This window comes from Podarcis filfolensis (assembly GCF_964270895.1).
Source record: "Podarcis filfolensis genome assembly, chromosome: 14".
Taxonomy (NCBI): Eukaryota; Metazoa; Chordata; class Lepidosauria; order Squamata; family Lacertidae; genus Podarcis; species Podarcis filfolensis.
The window spans coordinates 2,009,607-2,029,307 of record NC_139616.1 but is presented as its reverse complement, the minus strand read 5'-3'; the positions used below and the strand labels follow the sequence as shown (position 1 = coordinate 2,029,307).

At 45.8% G+C, this 19,701-nt stretch overlaps 2 protein-coding genes across 6 annotated transcripts in view; both read left to right on the top strand.

Annotated features, from left to right (window-relative positions):
* Nucleotides 1-6,166, top strand: part of TARS3 (threonyl-tRNA synthetase 3) — a 41,450-nt gene extending 35,284 nt beyond the window's left edge. For all 4 annotated transcript variants that reach the window (XM_083586428.1, XM_083586427.1, XM_083586429.1 and 1 more), the window contains exons 17-19: nt 2,156-2,228; nt 3,524-3,638; nt 4,573-6,166. In XM_083586428.1, coding sequence (XP_083442554.1) covers nt 2,156-2,228; nt 3,524-3,638; nt 4,573-4,721 — 337 coding nt within the window. In that variant the 3' untranslated portion in view covers nt 4,722-6,166. The remainder of the gene's footprint in view (nt 1-2,155; nt 2,229-3,523; nt 3,639-4,572) is intronic.
* A 1,059-nt stretch (nt 6,167-7,225) lies between these two features.
* On the top strand, nt 7,226-19,247 carry TM2D3 (TM2 domain containing 3). Of its 2 annotated transcripts, none has more exons than XM_083587045.1 (6): nt 7,226-8,008; nt 9,630-9,725; nt 12,763-12,920; nt 16,189-16,363; nt 17,943-18,018; nt 18,411-19,247. In XM_083587045.1, exons 1-6 carry the CDS (start codon nt 7,936-7,938, stop codon nt 18,574-18,576), a joined length of 744 nt encoding a protein of 247 aa, XP_083443171.1. In that variant the 5' UTR covers nt 7,226-7,935; the 3' UTR covers nt 18,577-19,247. The 2 variants fall into 2 exon arrangements, with proteins under 2 accessions (XP_083443171.1, XP_083443170.1); XM_083587044.1 differs by having other exon boundaries at nt 7,896-8,008; nt 12,748-12,920.
* The last annotated feature ends 454 nt before the right edge of the window (nt 19,248-19,701 follow it).

The window sequence follows — 19,701 nt, the reverse complement described above, 5'->3', positions numbered from 1 at the left end:
AGCAGTGAGCTGACCCAAAAGCAACTGTCCGCTGGTGCCATGCCACTACTGGATTGTGTAGTGCCAGCCAGCTCATTCCCAGTATGATTGGTGGTCCTGCCAGTGTGGCTACGTGAAAGGCAATGGTTTCTGTGTGTCTGGAGACCCTCATTCTCATGGGGAGAGTCTGGTGCGTCACTTCCCCTCCCAGGAGTTCTCTGCCATCAATGGTCGTTACTTGTAAGGGACACTCTAGAGGCAGGAGGTGTAGCTGGTGCTCCAGCGCGAAATCCTTGCTGAAAAAATTGCAGGAACTGCCTGAATCCAGCAGTGCCTTAACCTTGATTGGGTGCCCATTAGGGAGTTCTAGCACCACCTCTATGGCTATGGCTGCTTGGGGGGGGTCTGGCTTGGCCACTTTTACTGGTTGCTGGCCTGGCTGCTGTGCCCGCTGATCGGCAGCCAAGCGTTGGCTTTTCCCTGCTCCTTATCTCCCCCCTCCTCACAGCCAGCAGCCCCCACCATTCCTTGCCATGCCTTCCTTTGAGGGCAGACCCTGGCAAAATGTCCTGGCTGTTGGCAGAGGAAACACTTCTTGACTGTTTTCCCCTCCTTTCCCTCCTTCTTTGGAACTTCGCTGGAGTTTGAAACCCCGCACGCGCGCTCCCCCAATCTCCATTGGTTCCACTGGCTGGGAAGATTGCTCCGGTATTTCAGGAATGCGGTTGTCATGCCAACGCTCTCCTCTCCCCTCCCGCTTCTCTAGAGCGCGCGCTTCTTGGCGTACTATCGCAAGCACAGCCTTAGTCAGCTGATCCATCAATTTAGGGCGGGGCACGCGGGAAAGTTCATCCTTCACTGAGGGGGATAAGCCTTCCTCAAAAAGCATTTGCACTGGTTCTGAGCCCAGTTCCCAACCAAGTCTATGGATAATCATCGCAAAACGCGACCAGTACTTTCTAACTGACTGGCCCCCTTGCTTGCATGCCATCAGTTCCCTGCGAGTCACACTCTGCTCCACTTGACTTGAGAACATGGCATCCATGGCGCCAAAAAAATTCCTAATGTCCTTTAGGGCATCATTCTGCGTTGCCATTAATGGCCGGATCCATTCCCTGGCAGCGTCCTGAAGATGCCCTATCACATAAGCGACCCTCTCCCCATCGTCAGCAAAGTCATCATACTGCAGTTCCAGCGCGTACTGTACCTCCGTCCTGAATGCATTGTAATCTCTGGGGTTTTCCCCAAACTTATGCACCAGTCCCGGTACCTTCCTTGCGATGGGGGTGGGCTTACCCTGGGCATCCTGAGTCCTCCTTTCATCTAGCCGCGCCGCTAACAGAGCCACCTGCTGTTCCAAATCTCGGTTTCTCTTCTCCAGATTTGGCGCTGCCGTTGCTCCCTCTCTGGCGCCTGCTCCTCCGGTTTGACTCATGATGCTGCCTGTCCTGTTGTTGTGCACAAGCAACGTCAAGGACTGATGGATTGCTGTAAAGGGAATTGGGGGTTGCTCGTGCATAAGGGTGCTGCTGCTCTAGGCAACATTGTCTGGCTAAACCTTTCCTTGGCTGGACAGCCCTTTCTCCGTGGCTGTGTCAGTCACTGGCAGAATCCGTCAGTGGGTGTTTCCTGAACTTCTTCCAACATAAAAGCTCCTTGATGCCAAGTCTCCGCCTAGCTTCCCTGCATGGAAGTCTTCTGTGCAGAGTGGGCGTGGCCAGCGGAGGTCCTGGGCTCTCCCCGCTGGTCTCTGTGGAAGAGTCTTGGAGCCATCTCTCTGAAGTCCTTCCCTGCTCCCCTTTCTTCCTGGTGTCACGCCGATTTCCTTCCCCAAAGGAAGTGTTCTCTCTCTCCCTGCTGGTCCCTTCTCCTGCATCGTTGGGGAGCCTTACCTCCACTCTTGGCTCCGATGGCAGTTCCCTGACAGGGGTGTATAGACTACTTGCACAAGTAATTACTTACCTGTGATCCGCATTTTATATAAATTGAGTCTGAGAAACACACTACAAAGTTTGTAGTGCAAACATGAGCACATGACACAATACGAACTTAACGTTTCCATAATGTAAAGTATGTCTGCCTGTATGCGTGTGACGTATAAGCAACTGTGATTAACGCTGTGTGGAAAAAAAGTTTATAATAGCTGCATATTCACTGAGGTTCTTATTTTGGCCAGGCCCTTTTGGCTTTCTCCTCGGCAGGTCATGGTAGTTCCTGTTGGTCACACCTGTGAAGAATATGCTCAACAGGTAAGAGCAGAAGTGTCAACTGCACAACACCTGAAGTTTTTTGGTTTTGTTCAGGTATAACATAGGAAGCTGCCTTGTATTTAATCAAACCATTAATCCATCTAGCTCAGGATTCTCTACACTGGCTGGCAGCAGCTCTCCAGCCTTTCAGGCCTTCGTCTCTCCCAGTCTTATCTGGAGATGCTGGAAATTGAACCCGGGACCTTCTGCTTGCAAGGCAGATCCTCTACTACTGAGCTTCTCAGCATTTTGGCCAAGGTCAAGTGTAGTTATATATAGTTATAAAATCCTGAATTGCCGTAATTTTCAGCCGAGTTGTACCCTTTTTAAAAGTTGGTTCAGATCTGCAAGAGTGTTCACTCTGCTAAACTTTAATGACATTTCCGAAGACTTGAATATGGCTTGGGAATCTTTGCTGCTAGTATTTTTATCCCTCCTACTGTTTCCAGCCTCTCTGCTGTGCAATTGTACTTTGTTTCCTAGATGTATTTTGTTGTTGTTGTTGTTTTAAATAGAATTTTAAAAAGTATATTATGTAAAGGAGATAATTGTTCACTGTTGTGATGTTTAGAACTTCAGGAATAGAGGCTGCATGTATACAACCCTTGGCATTCTTCTGCCTTGAACTCTGTGGAATTTCCTTCTAGCAGAGCATGTGCTTTGCTTGCAGAAGGCCCCCGGTTAAATCAGCAGCATCACTGTGTAGCTCTGGGAAAGACCCTTGTCTGTAGAGCTGTTGTTACTCTGGGTAGACAACACTGAGCTAGGTGGGTCAGTGGTCTGAGTCAGCATAAGCCTGTAAGTATTGTTACTTAGACCTAGGCGTGTTACCCAGCAGCTGTTTTTAAACTGTGTTGCAAGGAACTCTGGGATTCTTTGGGGGCTGATGACCCTTCTGCACTGAGATGTTTGATCATAATGGCCAAGCTTCCCAGGTCAGCTTCTTTGCCTTTAGAGAGTTTCCCTGCCAACGAACCACCACAGGGAGGCTTCTCAAATGTACTCTCACTAGACCTAGGCCAATGATGTGGCCCAACATAACATGGTTGGTGCCCTATTTGAATGGAGAGGGCCCATTTAGAACACATCCCCCAGAAATATACCTTGCAACTCAGGGGTTTTTGTGGCAGACACGCAGAGGTTTCTCAGTGTACAGATTGCCATGAAAAGGCTTTTCTAGCCTTGGAGCTTTGAAAAGTCTGCTTCTCAAGATATGTCAGAATATATCATTTGGCACAGAATGTTACCAAATTGTAAAATTTAACACATTTTTACATTGTCTTTTTTTTTTTAAGATTTGCAGTGACTTCTTTGCAGCTGGATTCATGGCTGATGTTGATCTAGATCAAAGCTGCACCTTAAACAAGAAGATAAGAAACGCACAACTGGCTCAGTATAATTTTATTTTTGGTATCTATGACTTTGCGTTCATCATTCTTGCCTCCCACCTTACTTAGAATGAAAAACCCAATATGGTTGACACAAGTAGAGAATGTTGTTCTTGTTGGGTAGAGGGAAAGGTTCTGTCCCTCATTTACTGCCAGTTTCAGGGTAGCTTGCCCCAGTTTTAATGTTTGGATAACATACTAAGTCTTAATAGGTTCAGGGGCTATTTAGCTCTTCTCTGACTTCATTGGGCTACTTAATAGTTTATTTGCAAGGTGCGCTTCTAAACATATAAGAGCAAAGCACATAGCCTAGGGAAAAACTACACTGACAAATGCTTCTTGAATCTGAATGTTTTCTTGTGAATTTAGCTTTTCTTTTTTTGGTCAGAGATTTTAATTAAAGCACAGAAACATGTAAATTTGTAGGAAAACAGTGGCTTTGCTAATTTTTTCTCCAAAGTAAGTACTGGCCAGTAGAAACCACTATTGGCTGTAAGTTCTCTGAGTTTAGTAGATTGATATAAGAACTTGCTAGGCATTTGTTGAGCTCCAGTGGTGATATAGAATGTTCGTAACAATTGAACCATTCAGCAGGGTAACAATCTGTCAGTGCACAAGGCCTTTGTGGGTTGGCGAGAGTAGAAAAGGGAGACCATAGAATCATCACAATAGAAGGCAGCACACAATGTGTGTATAAATTATATATGTTTGAGAGAGAAGTACATGAATTGATAGTTCATGTGAGTAAATAAATTATAGGCACAGGATATATTCTGAAAAAGTACATCTGTGGATTTTCATGGGCCTCATAAATCTTCGTGTGAGCCACAGCATTGCTCAGAAATTACCCTACTGAATCCAGTAGGACATCTTATTGAGTAAGTGTGTAGCATTGTCGCAGTACAAGGCATTGTGGCTGTGTGCCAAGTAACATTGCTCTGCGTTGTTTCTTGCAGTGGTTGGAGAAAAGGAGAAAACTAATAATGCTGTGAATGTGCGAACAAGAGACAACAAGGTCCATGGAGAAGTTTCAGTCACATCTGCCATTGAAAAGCTAAAGGCGTTGAAAGCATCACACACTTTACATGCAGAAGAGGAATTCTAGTTATTGCTAATGGAGAGTGTACTGAAAGGTGAAATATTGGCTCTATCATAAACGTGTTCACCTTGAATTTAGCTCCACTATGCTTGGTGGGCTTTACTTCCTGGCAAGTACATTTAGGACTGCAGCCCTCCATCAAGGCAGTAGTTTGATGCTATAGTACATCATGACATTCAGAAAACTAAACATGTAGGTGATGCAGGTTCTTTTGAAACAATTTCCAGATGGGTAGCAAAGACAACCAAGAGGCTTGTGTTACCTTAGAGACTTAGGGTTGGGTTCAGGGTTAGTCTTACAGGAAGAAAGAATCATGTGATGGGAGCAGGCAAAGACAACTTCAGAGCCTTCTCCACAGTTTACATTTTATATTATTTGTTTTAGTGCTTTAAAATTGTAAACTGACAAAAAGACAGTATATAAATGCTGTAAATACTCAGAGTAGATGCAGTGAAAATAATGGACAAACTAACAGGCCAATTAATTTCAAGGGGTCTCCTCTGAATATAATTTAGTTGAATGCATCCCTAACAATTTTATTTATTTATTTATTTATTTATTTAGGCACAAGTTGAACCATAACTCAACACCTGTTACTCAAGTTATCAGCTTCATGCATCTGCAGACGTTGATGGTAGTCCATGAAAGTTTATAGTCTAATAAATTTGTTATTCTTTAAGGTGACACAAAACTCCTTGAAGCTGTTGTGTAAACTGTAAAAAAAAAGAAGCAGCAGCATTATTAGATACCACAGGCATCTTGCTTTAAAAAAACACTTCAAAATTACACAGCAAATCTCCCTTTCATAGAATGAAAGCCCTTGGGAGGTTCATACAGAAGTTCTGTTACTGCTACTGCTTTCTGAGGAGAGTTAACATATCCTCAAAATGCAACTTTTTGTGAGCTAGTGTGCAAGTTATTTTGAGCCTGTCTGAGCAATCTTATTTGTGGCAACCTCACCTGTTCATATTAGATTGTCTCATCAATATGTTGGAGTTGTCTTTATGTTTAGAGGTCATGTTGCAAAACAATAGTGTCTGTGTTGAAAGGAAAAGAGTCCATGATGCATCAGTCAAGTGAAGAGTGACTCCAAAGCGTGGAACTCGAATAGCCTTTCACTGGTGTCAAGTTCTACATTGTGCCAAGAACTGGCTTATATGTAAGGTTATGCTACAGTTCTGTGTAGCACAAATGGGAGATCTCCATATTTACGTAGCATTGTCACTTTGCGGGCACAATCCATCAGGAAGTCCTGCTGGAGCCTCATTGAAACGGAACAGGTTGTTTGGTCCACGTCATTGGGTGTGCACCTTCCTGATGGATTGAGCCTTATAACATGTTCTTATTTTTTAAAAAGCAAACTCCTGACAAATTAGAGTTGCTTCCCCCACTTTAGAGCAATGAATAAGCCCACATAGAAGCTTTTGAATAAAATTACATTATAATCAGCATGAGTTGCCTCTTTTTTCTATAAATAATTTTCTTATTTGAAATAATGCATTCAAGTCAGAATTATCACTATTGTACCTTAAAGTATACATTATTATTATTATTATTATTATTATTATTATTATTATTAAAATGTGCAGTGTTCCTGCATAGAGAAAGCTACAATACTGATTTGATATGTCAGTGCCTTGCACAGGGGCAAAAGGAAAACCAGCACTTCATGCTTCATATTTGAGAAAATTATAATCATGATTGCTCCAACATCTTTTAAAATATGGACGTGTTTGTTTGCTTGGCTTTTAAAAAATGGTGGCACTTTACAAAGACACAATTCCTCTAGACAAATTATTGAAGTGTTTCTTTATGTGTAGCCCCTGAACCAGTGTGGGCTGGCCTTAGCTTTGATGCCTGGGGTGAAAAACCTAATTAACTGAAGTTTGTACTATTATGCATAGTACAAAAAAGCAGTTAGGGCCTTCTGCTCCCCTCAGTGCTTGAACTCCTCGAGGTTTTCAATTAGTGGACAGTGTCCAGAAAGACAACAGTACTATTTCAGTACTATTTCACAGTACTATTTCACACAACATGCCCAATTACTTACTGAATCTGCTGCATCAAGATGTGGTAAACATCCTAATTTAAATGGCTTTAGAGGATCAGACAAAACATGGGAAGAGGAGTTCCCATGGTTGCTAGTCATGTTGGCTTAAATGGAATTCAAAGTTCAAATCAGTACACTTGGGAGCAAGAGGAGGTGAAGTGCCTGTTTCCTAGATTTTTATCCTGTTTCTCAAGCAGTTGTCTCCCCAAGTGGCTCATGTTTTTTTTAAAAAAGGGTCCTGCTTGAATCAGGTCTGACTTTCAAACTAAAAGGACAATACGCACAAGGGGAGAGGAAAGGTAGAGGAGGTGGGGTATCAGTTCCACAGGCCCAGAACAAAGTGGGGAGCTATAAGGGGATGTTTATGTTCAGTTCTGGCCAGGCCAATCTCCCCTTGACGCTGCCCTTGCTTGAAAAGGCAATTAATTGGCGACTTGTTTCTTTTGCCAACGGATGGGGCCAGGCTGGTCTCTCCCTCCCTTGTTGACGTTCTCCACAGACTAAGGGAGCAGCCCGGCCTGTGCCAGAGCCACCTTCCATTCCCCACAGTCCCTGTTGCCTTCCAGCGCCTCCTTGGTGGGCTTCCTTCCTGCCCTCCCCGTCTGTCTCACGGGGTCCCTGCAGGACAAGAAGGAGGAAGGGGGTGGGGGAGAGTGGTGGCGGCTCCGTTTGTGGGATGCGCTCCTCAGGAAGCCTCGCCAGGCGCCATCGTTATATTTATAGGCGCAAGGCAAAAGCTTTCCTCTCTATCAAGGCCTTTGTCCTTGACTTCTGCCTCTGAGACGCAGACAGGAGGTTTTTAAGGGATTTCTCCCCTGCTCCTTAGAGGACAGGAGGGATATAAATGATAACTGGGTGCCTGGATGTGTCTTCTGGGTGTGTAGAGCATCTCTCAGTCTCAGAGTCGTGGGCTGGAGCCCCACGTTGGGCATTGCATGGGGTCGGACTAGATGACCCCAGGGGTCTCTTCCCACTCTCCAGTCCTTGGCTTCTCGCCCTCTGGCGCCCGCTGCTAAGACAGGCCACGCTGCTCCCGGCCTCGTGGTGGCAGCAGAGAGCACGGCCCGGCCTGCCCCGCGGGCTCTTGGGGTTCGCGCCTGCGTAGAGCGCCGCGGAGGCGGGACGTGCCGGCGGGGGCGGAGCCGAGCTGAGTCCCCGGATGAGGCCAAGATGGCGGCGGCGCTGGAGAGGCTGTGCCGCGTCGCCCTCTTCCTCTCGCAGCTCTACGTCCTCTCCGGGCGGGGTGAGTGCCAGGCCGCGCCGCTTCGTAGACCCACCAATTCACGCCGAAGAGGCGCTGGGGCTCCGGGGTGGCGGGGCCCTTGCACTCTGCACGCGCTCAGGGGGCGGCCGGGCCTGGCCCCGGGGTCTCTCCCGCTGGTCGCGGTGCTGCATTGGCGTTTGCCCAGAAGCCGAGAGAGGGGGAACCTGTCCCGCCATCCTTGGCTCGCTTCCCCGGGGCAGAACAGCCTCTTTCAGCCTCGTGCCTGGTGCTGTGTCATTCTCTCGAAACCTTAAGAAAACAGGTCTCTGCCCCAACAGGCTTACACTATAGAATTGGCATTGGGGTGGAGAAACAACCAAGAAAGGAGAGCGAACTGAAGTAGGGGGGAGTAATGTTTTTATTTTGTTAATATATACTTGGGTTTTGTTACTTCAGGATATGGGGCAGACACAGCCTTTCTTGTGTTTAAGTATTACCTGGTCGCCATAGGTGACCAGGAATTGCATGCAGGGAGTGAGGGGGCTAATTTACAAAGCTAGGTTAAAGGGTATGCCTCTGAATACCCGTTGCTGGGAACTGCGGTTGGGGAGAATGCTGTGCTCAGATCCTGTTTCCAGGCTTCCCATAGGCATCTGGTTCACCACTCCAAGAACAGGATGCTGGACCAGATGGGTCTTTCTTGTGATCCGTCAGGGCTCTTCTTACCTTATTCCCGAATCTGGTTATGAGGACCTGCAAACCTATTATATTCAAGTCAGTCTTTGGAGCTTCTCACTGCTATCCTTTGCTGTGATTGGCAGTGTTGCTTTAGGACAGGGATAGGCAACCTAAGGCCCGGGGGCCGGATGCGGCCCAGTTGCCTTCTCAATCTGACCTGCGGATGGTCCAGGAATCAGCGTGTTTTTACATGAGTAGAATGTGTGCTTTTATTTAAAATGCATCTCTGCGTTATCCGTAGGGCATAGGAATTTGTTCATTATTTTTTTTGCCCAAAATATAGTGCGGCCCCGCCACAAGGTCTGAGGAACGCCACAAGGTCTTATCCAGTCTTGCTACTGTAGGACTTTTTTAAACAAGTAATGTCCAACACAGACAAACGTCTCAGTTGTTGCGCTGTGCATCATTAAGAGGCCTTGAAAGATCTGAGACACCTGTTGTCAAAGGTGCAAATACCAGGCAGTGTTTCTTCTCTCTCTTCTCCGCAACTCAGCACCTTAATTCAAAGTAGTGATGGTGTTGTGTAATTTAACTTACCGGCTCATGGGTCTGAACTACCCACACTTTTAAAATGCAATTGAAATAAGCGTGGAAAGATCACAGTGCTACTCCTTGGACTGGAGGTCCTGGGTTAGGGTGAGGAAGGTGAGAAATACATTCTGAGGGACAGCACTATTACAGAGTAATAGTTCCCTGGGCAGAGAAAGTCACTCAGTACAGCGTTGGCAACTAGCCTCTAGAGGAGGAGTGTACTGAGCAATTCAAGCCACTTTATCTTACCAGCACCACTTTCTTTTGAACACACAAGGGATTTGAACCCAAGCCTGATGCTCTGGACCACACTGTTGCTTCCAAGTCGTAACTAAACATGCTTTGAATCCTGTTAGTATTTTGTGTTTCTTTCCCCCCACCCCACCCCCAGGATCACTGAGCTTAGAACACTCTCATCCACAAGCTCAGCTGGCAAAGGTTGCAATAGTACCAACAAGCACACACATTCCAGTGTCTAAAGTATCAGGTATGTATTTTTTTTTCCATTCCATCTTGTACTTCTTAGAATGAAAATGTATGTCTTTGTAAACCTTACTCTGCACAGATCTTTAGAGGTTTGTGAGATATATTTGCCTACAGAACAGCTTATTTCTGAAGGACTCTCCATCCCACTTCCTCCATGTAAAAAAACCCCCCTAATTTCTAGAAACAAATTCTCAATTGTAAGAAATAGCTAGGAAATTAGGGCTTTACATTTGCTAATGAGAGAAGACACACCGTTCTGTTATATCTTGATCCTTAAGATCATAGTATTTTGCAACTCAGAGTCTCTCTTGTGAACACTGCCCCAAGCTGCCACAAACAATCTGTTCCACATGGGCGTGTTCCACTTGTGCATACTATATAATGTGGCCCTTAATGGGAGGGAAATGGACTGTTTGGTCCCCTGTACAGGAAACAAAAACATAAGAAGAGCCCTGCTGGATCTGATCAAGGGTTCATCTAGTCCAGCATCCTGTTTCCCGCAGTGACCAACCAGATGCCTCTGGGACGCCCACAAGGAGGGCAGGAACCACTCCTGTTGTTGTTTCCCGAAAGCACTTACTCGGAGGCATTTCTAACACTAGAAGCAAAAGCTTTTTCTGTGGATAAAGCCCATTGAGTGGCTCAAGGAAACAAAAATAATTTTCTTGAACTTAAAAATGAAGGAGGTCTTTCATTTGGAAACAAAACAATTGTACCCTGCAGATAAAGAAGCTGTTGATTATCTCCTACTAAGAGCCAAAGAACACTAATGAAACTGAATGGTGTTGCCACCAATTGAGCAAAGGAACCAGCATGAATTATTGTGAGCAGGTCTGAATAAATACTCATGCATGTGATTACAAATACTATTACCATATGGCATTGATAAATGCCAGAGTACTTTCTCTTTTCACTTTCCCTTGTGTGAGTCCATCCCTCTCCATGGATGCAGCTCCTATTTGTGTAGTAGCTATGGTACTTAAATACGCTTTGTGTTTCAAAATGATGATCCAGTAATATTTCTCAATGCTTACCTGACTTTTTTGTTTGTTTGAGTATTACCGTATTTTTCCCTCTATTACACGCAGATTTTTTCTCCTAAAAAGTAAGGGGAAATGTCTGTGCGTGTTATCGAGCGAATGTGTGGTCCCTGGAGCTGGCAAGCGCGAGTGAAGGCAAAAATCAGGCAAATATCAAATCGTCCGGAGAAGGGAGGAAAGAGGAAGCTGCTGCTTTCCTGCATTCTGCCTCAGGGTCTTACTGCCCACCGGCTTCTGTTTCCTTACTGTGTTTGCTCAAACGGAACAAAGAGCAGAGAAAACCCCTCCCCTCCAGGCAAGCAGAGTGGAAAGCAGAGCGTCCAATTCCTCTCCGTGCGTCTGGGACTCGAAGGCAACATGCAGGTTGGGGGGGGGGGAGAGAGAGAGCTGGTTGGCTTGTGGGGGGGGGGGACTTTTGCCTTCCTTTCCTCCCTCCGGTAAAACCCCTCTCCTGCATTCTTAGCCAGCTGCTTCTCTGCACACCCCTCTCCTTGTCGCTTCTATGTTTTTCCTTCCCTCCCTACTTAAAACGTGGTTCCAATCACGGATCCACATGGATCCTCAGGATCTTTGCATTGAGTCACCCCAAATTCACCATCAGATCACATAGCAATGATCTGATGCAAAAACAGGGCTGCAATAGTGCAAAAACATGGTTACAAAGCATGGATCCACATGGATCCTTAGGATCTTTGCATTGGGTCACCCCAAATTCACCATCAGATCACATAGCATGTCCATGGCTACAGCCTGCACCAAAAAAATCACGCACCCACTGTTGCCTGGGGCTGCAATGGTGCAAAAACGTGGTTACAAAGCATGGATCCACATGGATCCTTAGGATCTTTGCATTGGGTCACCCCAAATTCACCATCAGATCACATAGCATGTCCATGGCTACAGCCTGCACCAAAAAAATCACGCACCCACTGTTGCCTGGGGCTGCAATGGTGCAAAAACGTGGTTACAAAGCATGGATCCTCAGGATCTTTGCATTGGGCTACCCCAAACTCACCGTCAAATCACATGTCTGTGGCCGCAGCATGAAGCACAAAAATGATACATCCACTGTTTCATTCAGATTTTTTTTTTCTTGTTTTCCTCCTCTAAAAACTATGTGCGTGTTATGGTCAGGTGCGTGTTATCGAGCGAAAAATACGGTAATATACTCAATTCTATATAGCCTGTGAGTCAGTCACTTGCCTTTTCATTTGAATGTGACTCATAACTTTCCCCATAGAAATGTATCTGAATTGTGAAAAATGCTGGGGTTATGCAAAAGGTCCCCAGTTCTGTGCCCATCAGAGAGCCAGTGTGGTGTAGTGGTTAAGAGCAGTAGTCTCGTAATCTGGGGAACCGGGTTCGCGTCTCCGCTCCTCCACATGCAGCTGCTGGGTGACCTTGGGCTAGTCACACTTCCTTGAAGTCTCTCAGCCCCACTCACCTCACAGAGTGTTTGTTGGGGAGGAGGAAGGGAAAGGAGAATGTTAGCCGCTTTGAGACACCTTAAAGGGAGTGAAAGGCGGGATATCAAATCCAAATTCTTCTTCTTCTTCATGCAAGGCTGGGAAAGACACCTGTCACTGTAGACCCTCCAGATATTGCTGGACCATTAGGCTTGCTGGTTGGGACTAATCAGGATTGGATTCCAACCATATTTAGAAGGCCACAGGGCATTCTAGTGTAGACAATACTGAGCTAGATGGTCTAAGGTTCTGGCTCAGTTTAAGACAGTCATATCTTCCTAATCCTAAAAATAACTTACATATAAGGGAGACCCATTAAATTCTTTGGGCCTTATAGTGGATCTTACTCCTGGGTAAACATGCATAGGCTGCACATTACTAAAATAGGTGAAATGTAAATGGAGCAGGTTAGGAAAAAGTAGTTGCTTAGGCATTCGTGTTCAGCAACCTAGGAATTTCAGATATTTTGTTCCCTAGCTTTTTTTGTGGGGCATACTGAAACTTTTGTTCTCACCAGATTTTAATTCTTCAGAAGCCACAGCGACCCCATCGTATATGACCCAGTGCCCTAGTAATGGACTGTGCAGCCGACTGCCTCCAGGATGTATGGACTGTGAAACAAATTGCTCCTGTATCTATGGCAAAACTGCTGTTTTTGAATGTAAAGCCAGATCCCAGGTCCACTGTGTTGTAAGTAGAATGCTTGTTCATTTGTAATATGAACATGAATCTTGCGGAAATACTACACCTTACTTGTTTGAAGGAGAATAATTACTTTGTAAAATATGTAATTGAATAGATACCTTATTCAGGAGATGCTGGATATAGATGAAAGGGATATTCTGTTGGGCCTAGACATTTGCTTTCTATCTGAAAGGGGGAAGATTCAATTCTGTACTTTAATTACAGAGACCTCAGCTTGTGGTTAGCAGTAGGGTTTGGCTGCTATGACCCCTTATAACATTTCATATGTGCATTTATAGATTATTTTTTTCCCAAAAGACATATCCTGTTTTACAGACTCTTCCCAAAGCGATAAACAGTAAAAGCACCAGCAGTCAAAACAAATACAGTTACAGATAGGTAGCCGTGTTGGTCTGCCATAGTCAAAACAAAAAATTGTTTTCCTTCCAGTAGCACCTTAAAGACCAACTAAGTTAGTTCTTGGTATGAGCTTTCGTGTGCATGCACACTTCTTCAGATACACTGAAACAGAAGTTGCCAGATCCTTCTATATAGTGAGAAGGTGGGGAGGGGTATTACTCAGAAGGGTGGTGGAAATGGGTGATTGGCAGATAGCTGTGATGAGCCTGTTGACGACTCTTAACGACTGCAATAGGTCTTACAGGAAAAAGCAAGGGGTGAGAAGGTGAAAAATGGCTTTGTCATGTATAATGAGATAAGAATCCAATGTCTTTGTTCAGACCAGGTCTCTCCATGGTTTTAAGTTTGGTAATGAGTTGCAATTCAGCAGCTTCTCTTTCCAGTCTGGCAACTTCTGTTTCAGTGTATCTGAAGAAGTGTGCATGCACACGAAAGCTCATACCAAGAACTAACTTACCGTATTTTTCGCTCTATAGGACGCACTTTTTCCCCTCCAAAAATGAAGGGGAAATGTGTGTGCGTCCTATAGGGCGAATGCAGGCTTTCGCTGAAGCCTGCAGAGTGAGAGGGGAGACCCCGCCGCCAGCCCCGCAAGCTCTGGGGACAGCCCCGCTGTCCCCGGACCTGATCTGAAGGCGGGCGGCAGGGAGAAGAGCGCTTCTCCCCGCTGCCTGCCCCGCAAGCTCCGGGGACAGCGGGGAGGCGCAGCGCGTCTTCCCGCTGTCCCCGGACCTGATCTCAAGGCGGGCGGTGGGGAGAAGAGCGCTTCTCCCCGCTGCCTGCCCCGCAAGCTCCGGGGACAGCGGGGAGGCGCAGCGCGTCTCCCCGCTGTCCCCGGACCTGGTCTGAGGGCGGGCGGCAGGGAGAAGAGCGCTTCTCCCCGCTGCCTGCCCCGCAAGCTCCGGGGACAGCGGGGAGGCGCAGCGCGTCTCCCCGCTGTCCCCGGACCTGGTCTGAGGGCGGGCGGCAGGGAGAAGAGCGCTTCTCCCCGCTGCCTGCCTCGCAAGCTCCGGGGACAGCGGGGAGGCGCAGCGCGTCTCCCCGCTGTTCCCGGACCTGGTCTGAGGGCGGGCGGCAGGGAGAAGAGCGCTTCTCCCCGCTGCCTGCCCCGCAAGCTCCGGGGACAGCTGGGAGGCGCAGCGCGTCTTCCCGCTGTCCCCGGACCTGGTCTGAAGGCGGGCTGCGGGGAGAAGAGCGCTTCTCCCCGCTGCCGGCACCACAAGCGCCTGGGGGGGAAATAATTTTTTTTTCCTTTATTTCCCCCCCAAAAAACTTGATGCATCCTATGGGCCGGTGCGTCCTATGGAGCGAAAAATACGGTAGTTGGTCTTTAAGGTGCTACTGGAAGGAAAACAAATACGGTTTCTGATCCAGTGCGGATAAAGACTGGAATAAAAATCTCTACTTCAAAGTTTTGTTGAAAGCAGAAGAAGGTTGTTAACAAGTGCTGAAAAGATTATATAGATGGTCTCAACCAGGGATGTCAACAGGTCAATCGTGATCTGCTGGTAGATCCCAGTGAGGTTTTGGTAGATCTCTGGCTCCCTTTCCTTAGCGTCGCTAAAACTGACTCCTGCCTTGCCCCGCCCTCTATTGTTTGATCTCTGGAAGGGAAGACGGAGCTTCCTCTGTGCTGCTGTTTTCATCCATAGCGATCTTTTTGTGAGTTACTTTACCCCTTTGTGTCCTGCCTTTAACCCCAGCCCCAAAACAGGGCTTTCTTCCTCCCTAAAAATAGCTCAACAACTTTGAGCTGAACCTCAAAAAAACGGGGGTAGTTTTTAATTCTGAAAGTAGATCGCAGCTTTTTGAGAGTTGGCCACCCCTGGTCTAAACCAATTGGGAGGTCCTTGGTGCATGACCTACAATGGTCCAGCTGCCACAGTCTAGAAATGGCCAAAGCTGTTAGAAGGCACTCCTAGCCACTAAGGTCACCTGGGACCTTAGTGACAGATGGATCCAGGAGACCCCTGGACAACAAGCCCACTCCTTCAGAGGAAGTACATTCTGCACCCAAAGCAGGCAATTGACCAATTACATGGACTCAATAAGTGTTCACAAATTGTGCATTGGTCTTGTCAAGATTCAGACTCAGTCTTTTGACTGCTATCCAGCCCACCACTGCACCCAGGCACTGACCCAGGGCTTGCACAGCCTCTGCTGATTCAGATGTTACGGCGAAAGAGAGCTGGATTTACCAGTGTACTGATGACACCTTGCTCCATATCTCCTAATGGCTTCATATAGATGTTAAATAGCATTGGGGACTACATAGTGCACTGTGGCACCTCACAGCTCAAGAGCCTAGGGGCTGAGAAACACTATTAAATGCTGTCTGCTGGAACTGTCCCTGAAGAGGAGACCAGAGCAATGCCCCTGATACTCATTTCTTTCAGAGAGTATAGGCAGATGCCATGCTCCCTTGTATCAGAAGCAGGTGAGAGATCAAGCAGAAGCAGCCAGGTCCTTCCCTCAATAAGGGTCGTCCATTAGGGCACCCAAGGTAGAGTCAGTCACTAACCCAGATTGGAATGAGCCTAGACAATCAGTTTCCTCAAATAATGCATGCAGCTACACCAGTTGAGGGTGAACCTTCATGCACCTGTTGAAGTCTAATCCAGGAAAGCTTATGCTTCAGTATATTCCCACAGGACTTTTCTTTTTTGGCACATAACAGCTCATGTGTTTGACTTTGTGCTTGCTTAATTTAGTAAAAGTATCTAGAACTTAGGTGCTCTCAGCTTCCAAAAAATCAAGTGTATTTGGTGATTCTGTCACACTCCAATAAGTGCTCTCTGGTTAACCTGTGTATTATTTCTGGAAGGGTGAGTTAAGATTTCTGATTCTCATGCAGGATGAGAAAAACAATCGCCCAGAAACTTTCACAATCAACATGACTTGCCAGCTTTGCTGGCAGCTCCCTCCATCAGATTATGTCTGTTCCAATCCTACAAACTGCAAAACGGTCTCTTGTCCACGAGAACGATATAGTGCCAATTGCACGGTGCGGGATCATATTCATTGTCTGGGTAAGCAACGCCTTAGTGTGGGTGTTTGACGTGGTGGGGAGAAGAAAGGCGTCTTTCTGAACAATATTATTCACTACTTCCAGAGCATCTTGTTCGGACCAAGTTATTGTTACGGGCAATGGCTGATAATTTTGCAGTAGGGATATACAAAGAAAAAGTTTGGGATCTTAGGTTATGACTAAGCTGTGTGGTATCCAGCTTATTAAATGAAGTAATATACATTGGTCTAGGCATAGATGTTCTAACCATCCCTGCCCATGCCCACCACTTTGGAGCAAGAGGGTATTGTAATGCAAATCACCAATCCCATTTTTCCTGGTAAAGGTTTTCTCTCTCACACCCCAGGGGATTCCTATTGGCCCACAATTATAGTAATATGATACCATGATGGTCATTTGGTGTTAGACAGTGCAGTAACTGTCTACCTTCCTAAAAGTTTCTGGTTATTAGATGATTGCTGGACCTTACTGCAATAAATAATCACAATCAACTTGTGCAGACACTAGGCAGAGGGGAAAGCCTTGCAGGGTATCAGTTATGTGTGTTGGCATCTAATTTAGTGGTAAGTAGCTGTTGAGTGTAAGTAGCTTCCATGCGCTGCTCTGGTTTGCCAGAAGCGGCTTAGTCCTGCTGGTCACATGAACCGGAAGCTGTATGCCGGCTCCCTCGACCAATAAAGCGAGATGAACGCCGCAACCCCAGAGTTGGTCATGACTGGACCTAATGGTCAGGGGTCCCTTTACCTTGCTGTTGAAAATGATGGGTGAGCCACCTCAACATGAAAAGGATTCTGATCCGGGATCTTGTCCTTATGACCAAAATTGATCAGTTATGAAAGTACCTCTTTGACCACACTTGAAGTTCAACAAGAGATAAGATCTCTAAAAGGCTCCTGAGTAAGATGGTGTCCCTGAAGAATTCTATAAAACTCTAACAGATGTTTTGGGGGCAAAAATACCAGACTTGGGAGAAATGCAAAAAATAATAGTAAAAGGTAAAGGTACCCCTGCCCGTATGGGCCAGTCGTGACCGACTCTAGGGTTGTGCGCTCATCTCACTCAAGAGGCCGGGAGCCGGCGCCGTCCGAAGACACTTCCGGGTCACGTGGCCAGCGTGACGAAGCTGCACTGGTGAGCCAGCACCAGTGCCGCACACGGAAACGCCGTTTACCTTCCCGCTATAAAGCGGTACCTATTTATCTACTTGCACTTAGGGGTGCTTTCGAACTGCTAGGTGGGCAGGAGCTGGGACCAAACGACGGGAGCTCACCCCGCCGCGGGGATTCGAACCGCCAACCATACGATTGGCAAGCCCTAGGCACTGAGGTTTTACCCACAGCGCCACCCGCGTCCCGCAAAAAATAATACTAATGAGTAAAAAGGGGAAAGATGCAACACTGATAACAGATCAGCCTATATCACTCTTAAATCAGGGCTGTAAAGTATTTGTCACAGTTTTTGCAATAAGATCAATTAAGATAATTTCAAAGCACACACTGCCAACCTAACAGGATTCATTATGCAGCACTATTCCTGTTTGTGGTCTTGGCTTTATGATTTCAATGTCTGCTTATTTTAAGGTAACCGTACTTTCCCCAAGATGCTTTATTGTAACTGGACAGGAGGCTATAAATGGTCAACTGCCTTGGCTTTAAGGTAGGAATAGGATTACCTGCTTTCTAAATTTCTAAATAAAATACTTTCTTTTTTGGACTTGATGTTTGGTTAAGCTGGTCAAGGGAGCCTGGTTACTTTATTTTGTCTTCAGGCAGTTCTGAAGCATGCTGCCTGTCCCGAGTCTTGAAAGCAGAATGGGATTCTACCAGTATTTTGTGTTAAACTGTAAAAATAAGTGCAAAGTTTTCATTTTTTAAAAAAATTATATCACTAGTAGGCTCATTTAAGGTAGATGATTTTTTAAGTCAGTGTTAATCGACTTCATTATGCTATTTGTCAGGTACAAATAATTTAAATGCTTTGCTGCTGGCATCAGTAATGGATGTCTGGATTGAGACAGCTTCTAAGACATAATTGTGTTGTATTTGCAGCATCACACTTGGCGGTTTTGGAGCTGATCGTTTCTACTTGGGCCAGTGGAGAGAAGGTCTGGGCAAACTTTTCAGCTTTGGAGGCCTGGGAATCTGGACTCTCATAGATGTACTGCTCATAGGCGTTGGTTACGTGGGACCTGCTGACGGCTCACTTTACATCTAACCATCAATGCAAGAAACGTCAGAGATGGATTGCACTTGGAAACACACAAACCGGACTTCAAAAATACACCTAGGAGAACTTGTTCCATATTTCACATATATTTAATGTACAGCATCTGTACTTAGACTGCCTTTAACTTAAGGTGAAATAAATGAATGGATCATTGGATGATGGGGCTTTTTCTGGAGTTTGTTTCCTTTTGGCTTTTTAAATGCACTTAATTTTTTTTCTATGAAAAAAGGTGTTTTAAGTTGTGCAGTTCTGTTTCTTGGACAGATGTAAACTAATTCACTACATGTCTAGCAAGTTCCCTTTTTACCATCAATTTTTATTAAATGTTTTCAACATAAAATACAATAAAAGCCAAACTAAAGAGGAGAGAAATAAGAAAAAAGGAAGAAAATAAAGAAGAGGAAGAAAAGGAGAGAAAGTATCTTTCTGCTACCCCCTGAGTAAATCCATTGAGCAGCAGATTTTAAATTTTTATTACATGTGTTTATCTCCTGCATTCAGTTGTTTTTTATTTCCGAGAACGGTACATGCAGTGTATGTGTTAATTTAACTTGATACTTTGGCTCCTGCAGGACTGAATGTTACATTGTTATTGCTAGATAACCTTAGAAGTTGAGTCTTCTAATATAATGACTGTAATAAAATTTTCTTTCACCACACATATTTCCTTTAATGCTTTTCCTTTTCCTAATGGGCTCACTTCCGTGTACGGCACCTTTTTTACTACTGGACCCATTGGTCTCATCTGCTCAATCTGCCATTTGTATAGTGGAGGGGCACGCACCTTTTATTTATGGCCCACCAGACGCCTGCCCCAATTGATTGGCCACAGCAATGCTGATCAAAGGTAGGGCCACTTCTGCTTCTTTGTCCTCAGATATAAAACCTGGGAGGACCCAAAGTTAACATTCAAACTCCCTTACAGTGGTACCTCGGGTTAAGAACTTAATTCGTTCCGGAGGTCCGTTCTTAACCTGAAACTGTTCTTAACCTGAAGCACCACTTTAGCTAATGGAGCCTTCCGCTGCTGCTGCGCCGTCAGAGCACGATTTCTGTTCTCATCCTGAAGCAAAGTTCTTAACCTGAGGTACTATTTCTGGGTTAGCGGAGTTT

What these genes read in the sequence shown, in the direction of transcription:
- TM2D3 (XM_083587044.1), top strand. Translation starts at nt 7,936, where the DNA reads ATGGCGGCGGCGCTGGAGAGGCTGTGCCGCGTCGCCCTCTTCCTCTCG. An exon ending in GATCCCAGGTCCACTGTGTT is followed by an intron (nt 12,921 to 16,188) that starts GTAAGTAGAATG and finishes ATTCTCATGCAG; the next exon opens with GATGAGAAAAACAATCGCCC. An exon ending in GGATCATATTCATTGTCTGG is followed by an intron (nt 16,364 to 17,942) that starts GTAAGCAACGCC and finishes GCTTATTTTAAG; the next exon opens with GTAACCGTACTTTCCCCAAG.